The sequence below is a fragment of the Pteropus alecto genome, unplaced genomic scaffold (assembly GCF_000325575.1).
Source record: "Pteropus alecto unplaced genomic scaffold, ASM32557v1 scaffold117, whole genome shotgun sequence".
In the NCBI taxonomy this organism is placed as follows: Eukaryota; Metazoa; Chordata; class Mammalia; order Chiroptera; family Pteropodidae; genus Pteropus; species Pteropus alecto.
In genome coordinates this window covers 2,149,043-2,155,532 of record NW_006440642.1, presented here as the reverse complement: position 1 = coordinate 2,155,532, position 6,490 = coordinate 2,149,043, and the positions used below count along the sequence as shown (strand labels likewise).

The 6,490-nt window shown below is 34.3% G+C and overlaps 1 protein-coding gene across 8 annotated transcripts in view; it reads left to right on the top strand.

Annotated features, from left to right (window-relative positions):
- The window catches only part of IMMT (inner membrane mitochondrial protein), a 39,492-nt gene that overhangs the window by 11,386 nt on the left and 21,616 nt on the right, over positions 1 to 6,490 (top strand). For 2 of the 8 annotated variants that reach the window (XM_006917706.3, XM_006917708.3), the window contains exons 4-6: positions 2,643 to 2,754; positions 4,745 to 4,849; positions 5,200 to 5,295. In XM_006917706.3, coding sequence (XP_006917768.1) covers positions 2,643 to 2,754; positions 4,745 to 4,849; positions 5,200 to 5,295 — 313 coding nt within the window. The remainder of the gene's footprint in view (positions 1 to 2,642; positions 2,755 to 4,744; positions 4,850 to 5,199; positions 5,296 to 6,490) is intronic. The other 6 variants (XM_006917709.3, XM_006917707.3, XM_025050886.1 and 3 more) reach the window with 4 other exon arrangements.

Here is a 6,490-nt window from a genome sequence, read left to right as displayed (position 1 = left end):
CGCTTCCTCTTGGATAACTTGGCAGATCCATACTGTACTCTCTCAAAGCTTACACTCTTCTTAATTTGCTTTTTCTTGTATTAGAAATAGTACCATGCTGTCAGTAACTAGGTTAGAATTCTTGGATTCATCTTCACCCTCAGAACTCTCCTCCTATTATAACCTAGCTATCCTCATATCAATACCAGAAAACTTATAAAATAAATATTATGTTTTCATGATACTTTCATGATATTACTTATCAGGAACTTTTATACATTTCCTGTTGTTTAAAAGACAAGACCACAAAATGTAAAAACTAGAGAGACTTTAGAGATTATCTCATGTTCCGAATAAGGAGAGTAAAGCCAGGAGTGGTTAACTGCCGAGGAGCTGGCCATTGGTTGCTTAATTCTGTAGTTTGTGATCTTTACTGGTTCTCAGATTGACATGTGATACCCTTGGCAGTCTGTCTTTAATTTACCTTTCTAGCATTATCTCTGAATAGTCCTGCACACAAATCCTTAGCTTTATGCCAGTTTACCTTAAACATATGCCTTGTGCTTTCCGTTCATCCATTTATTCAACAAATGTCCATCAAATAATTATTACACCAGGCACTGTTCCAAGGGCCTCATTTAAAGCAGAGAACTAAATAAAAATCCCTTCCACTTGCACAACTTTTCCCATGATGGTCTACCCAGAATTACTTAACTTTCTTTTGCCTGCAAATGTTCTCTTCAAATTCTGCATCCTTCACTATAGACCAAAGTGAATTTTCTCACCTCTGAATTATAATAGCAGTTAGTGTTTTTATTTTAAAATTTTTACCATTTATTCAGCATTCTGTACTATTATGTATTGTTATTAAACTCATTGCTTTTAGAAACTATGCATTTTATTTCATGGTAATCCTTTTAGTGCCAACATGGTTATTTATGCATAGATAGTAAATATTGAGAGAAGATAAACTTAAAATCTTTTTAATAGATATGGAATGAGACCAGCCTAAATGGAAACGAAACAACTGTAATGTTCCTGGATGGGACTTAATATGTTAAAAAATGTTATTTCTTTCAGATATATTTATTTCTCTCAATTTCTCCAAAATTTGTATGTATTTGGGAGAAACAATGTATACATATACATTCATACACACATATACATCTAATAAGATTTTTCTAGAGGTCGAAGAATTAGACAAAGTTTATACGGAAAAATAAATAATATAGCCAAGAACAGTTTGAGTAGGGAGAACAGTTAGAGTAGGGAGGGGTCAGATGATACTTGCTTTTCAAGATAATGACTGTGTTATAATCCTACTTTAATAAAACAGTAAAGTTTTATTGTATTTCAATAAAGATGAAAGATATATATATATATATATATATATATAAAAAAGGGAAAAATAAAGTTTTGACACAGGATTAAAAATTAGAGAATAGAACTGGAAATAGATGATACACAAACCGTTTATTGTGAGAATGTGAGTTGCTAGAACCTTATGTGAAAGTGATCTGTTACTATCTGTTAAAAATATACAAGCCCTTTGACCCAGCAATTTCTCTTCTGGTAAACTCTTACAGATACCATACTACAAGGCTTTTTCAGTTATATAGATAAGGATGTTTAACAAAACAAAACAGGAAACAACTTGAATGACCAAAAATAGAGGAGTAATTGACCATATCCTAACGTCTACATTAGCATATGCAATTAATTTAGGATATTATGCAACTAAAAAGAATTTCTTGACCTGGAAGAGAATGTCTATAATATATTGTTAAATGAAAAAAAAAAGTTACATTGTAATTTGTATAATATAACCCTATTTTAGTTCGTTTAAAGAACTGCAAAATTGTATTTGTGTGTATTACCGAGCTTATGCTTGGGAGGGAACGGTTGAGTTCAGGCTCTTAACATTGGTTCCTGAGAGTGCTGGAAGGGAAAGGAGCAATGAAGAGGCAAATTAAAACCACTGATATATCTTGATGTTATTTTACTTGTTAATAATGAGCATGTATTTCATTATTTTAAAAAATTAATTAAAAAATGCATATATGTTTAATTTCTGGTAGTGACAAAGTTCTATTTTGAAACAGACTATTTCTGTTTCATCTGGCAGTCGTGTTAATAAACAGTGCCGTAAACTTAGGCTGGTGGTGATTGAGAAAGAGAAAAAGCAGGTTTGATAATTGGATTATATATTTTAGTGCTTAAGTTGCATAAATCTTGGAAATTAAATATACATAAAACTGATTTTCATTTTTGCTCAGCCTCTCAAAATCATTTGTTTCTAACTGATGTATACAGAAGACAACATAATTTGATTTAGGAAGCAAATAGAAATAGCCTTCTCAATGTTATATATGTGAAAACAGTGGTTTAAAGGGAAAGCCATACATCATGTACTTTATTAGTTGCCACAAGAGAAGCCTTTCTTACTACTAAAATATGGGCTAGTTGTTTGGAATGAAATCTGTGAGTGCATTCTTCAAGTACGATGGCTTCTCAACTATGGTTAATAAAATACATATGTAGTAAAGTGTTAACTTTATGTTTGAAATCTGAAAGACTTGGCTTTTGAAATAGTACATATTACTATGCTGCCTTTTAAAATAAACCATATTATATCTGAAATATTAATTGTTTTCATTTCCAAGATTCAGTCTGGTCCACTAAAAATCTCAAGTGTATCAGAGGTAATGAAAGAATCTAAACAGCCTGCCTCACAGCTCCAAAAACAAAAGGGAGACACTCCAGCTTCAACAGCAGGTACCTATATTTAGAATCATTCTTTTAAAATTATTTGACTTTGGGTAGTGAACACATAATGCAGCATACACTTGATGTATTATAGAATTGTATACTTGGAACCTAATAATTTTATTAACCAAAGTCACCCCAATAAACTTAATAAAATTTAAAACAACACAAAAAAATTGTACGTAAATAAATTGTTTTAATGTATTTGTACCCATGGTTAAGAGGGCGGCCCTTCCTCATGAATGACTCTTCTGGTCCCTAGCTCTAATCTTGGGGAAGAATTATTTTCACTTACCATTTTGGCTCATTTTAGGGATGGAGAGGGATACGGAATTGGGCTGGATGGAGAGGGATACGGAATTGGGCTTTATTATTAACAGCTGCTGAGTGAGGTAACAGCAAGAATTGTCTTGCCTACAGACTTTTTCTTTTACATTTTTTCCTGACTCCTAGCGTTTTCCTCTCTTTAGATTTTAAGATTTATTCTCTTTTCCCGCCTATTTTTTCTCTTTCTCTTTCTTAGTGATGAAAGTGTCTGATCTAGTCTAGATCTGTTTGTAGATATTTTTTGCCTAGTTTACAGCACTTACCTAACTAACCTGTTCAGTAACACATTTGAATTTCTTATGTTTCTCCTTAGTCATTTCTGTCCTTGATTAAATCACTTGATTTTCTTCCATTGGGCAAATATTTACTATCTGCTGTGTGCCCAGCATTATTCTACGCACTGGGGATATAGCAATGAACAAAATAGTAAAAACAAACAAACTCGGGGAATATTCCTTAGTGGTATAGGATGTCAGACAGTGATAAGTGTGGGAGGGAATATTATGATTTTTAAATAGAGTAAAGAAAGTCTCGCCTGGAAGGTTTCATTTGAGCAAAGACTACAAAATGATGAAAGAACGAGTAATTTAAAACGCTAGTGGGGAAATGCATCCCAGGCAGAGGGATCAGCTAGTGCAAAGAAAGGCTTGCTATTTTCTAGCAAGAAGCAAATGAAGCTGGAATGGAACAAGAGGAGGACAGTAGCAAATGAGGTCAGAGAGGGAGCAGAAAGCCTGTTGCGGTAGTCCTTGGAGGCCATCATAAGAATTTTGCTTTAAAAAAAAAAGAATTTTGCTCAATATTCTGAGTGGGATGGGAAGACCTTGGGAGGGTCTGAGCCAGAGGTTGCTATCTGACTTTTATTTCAATAAGATCACTGACTATTGTGGAGAATAGATAAGGGACCAATGGCAGAGGAGGGAGACCAGTTAATAATGGGTTTTGTGATAAATGGGACCTTAAGTTTATTTAAAATTTTTTTTCTCCATTTTGTTGCCTTCCCCCCTCTATTCCACTACTAGAATTATTCATTTTCTCTTCCATCAACACTCTTATTTATAATTTACAAGCTCTTGATTTTCTTTCTTTCATGTCTATGAAATGATTTTTTTTAACTGAGTTTTGTTCTTCACTAACTCACTGTCTCTTCACTGTGAACTTCTCTTTGTGTTTAAAATTGTCATCCTGTTCTTGCTCACACCTCTTTCATCTCTACTACTCTTCAGTTAAAAAAGATTTTTTTGGTTACTTTCTTTTTCTGCCTTCTTCATTACAGGCTCTTTTTTTTCCTTTTTAAATATTTTTCTACATTATGTAAATCTTATGTGCACTTCTCATATATTAATATTTAATACCACTTAGTGCTGTTACTAGAAGCCTTGCCTGAGAATAGTGATTGTTAAAATGCAGGTGGATGCTGACAAGACTCCTTCCCTTTTGCCTTCCCAGCTGTTGTCCATCTTGTGTGGGTTTGTGTATGTGGTGGATGGTGCTCCCGTCTATTTGTGTGTTTGAATAGTGGCAGCACATGCATTTGTGTCTATGAGGAGTCAGATACGAAGTGAGTGGTGGTAGTAGATTCCTGTGTGTTTCTGTTAACCCAGGAAACTATAAGTACCACGAGTAACATATCTTTATAGCACCCCAGAGGCACCTCAAATTATTTCTGCAGCAGGTGATACACTGTTGATTCCAGCCCCTGTGGTTCAGCATGAAGAATCTATAAAAATTGATCACCCTCAAATTGATGAAGGAAAATCCAAGCCTGCAACTTCAGGTAGTTTACTTATATTTGTGATTTTATAAATGGTATGTTCATCAGAACTATTGAATGCCTAGACAACCCCTACACACTATGTAAATACACCTTTACAGTTTGAAGACTTGCTTTGGGAATTTTAAAAATTTCAAAGTCTGAATAAATCTTTGAAAGCAAGGATTTAAGAACTGATCCCTATTTCTTTATGTTGGAATTATTGAGTGATAATGTGGTTTGAGAATCCTTATCACAAAAATGCCCTCAGTTGATATAGCTGGCAAATACAAATGATGGTATTTTTATATCCCTGTGAGCTGTTGAAATTCTGTGCTGAAACTTGATTTCCTCTTATTTACTTTTGCTGCAAGAGAAAGCATCCTCAACTTCTGTAAGGGAGCGACCACCTGAAGAAGTTGCCGCTCGCCTTGCACAGCAGGAAAAGCAAGAACAAGTTAAACTTGAGTGTATGTAAACCAGACAGCTTCTTAAATCATTGGGGTCATTTCTGTCAGTTGCTCTCTTCTTGAGCCATTGGCACAAGTTTCTCATCTATCAACTAACTATCTGTTGGTTCTTTTGTTTCTTTAGTGGCATCACTCTATTCACTACCTTTATTTCATCATTTGTGTTCTTTCCATCTAGACTTCATTTACATCTAGGCTGTTCTTAGTGTATAGTTGGTGAAAATTCCAAATAATATATGTCCTTTCTCCATTTGTTTTTATTATGGTTAGTGCTGAAGACGTTTTATTGTCTGGTGAACAGAAATTGTTTGTTTGCAAATTGCCTAAGAGTCTTTAAATTTATTTGTGCAAGTCAGAGTGGCTCACATACTTGTTTATTACGCAGTCACTGTAGTAGCTCCCTTACCTGACGTTGGTGAGGGATGGAATGCTTTACACATTGCTGGTTTCCAGCTAACTGAAGCATATTTCTTCTTAAGTTTCTATTTTAATGTTTGGAGGGCCTAAACAAAGAGATTTGTAAAAAAATATTTTATGTCTTTAACAAGGCACATGGAACATAATTTATTGTACTATATTGCATGTTGCAATATAATAATGTCTCTGGAGGTAGTGGGCATGTAAATTTTTGCTAGACTGACAGGCGTTTGTTTGAAATTCTTATGGAAGGTGTTTATGGTTTTGTTTTTTTGTGTCTCCTCACAACTTATATCTGTTTGTCTTGCTGCCTTAAACAGGGTAAAGGCCAGATCTTTTCTTTGGGCAAAGGCAAATTCTTTACTACACAATCTTGTTGGGAAGAGTTTGCATAGTGTAGAAAGATGTAGAAAATGAAGACAGCTGGTAAATGCATATACATACACAGTATGTCAATGTGGCTCGTTGGAATCAAAATTTGAACCTTGATTTGGTTTTGTTATATTCTCCTCTGGCTAGAAGATTAAATGAAGAGTCACCTGTTTCCTTGCTCATGTTGTTTCTGCCCTCTTCAGAGGAGGCAAATTTTTTAGAATTGTGTAAAGGGTAGAAGGGACAGAAGGAACATAGATGTAGAGCATTTGTTTGGCTGCTTGGATTTTGTTTTTTTGTTTGTTTGTTTTTTTTACATTCTCCTGAGTTTGTGGCCATGTTACAAATAGTTGAGAATGTTGAATAAATAACTTCTAAATAAGTGAAGTATTTCTGTTTTTTCCCA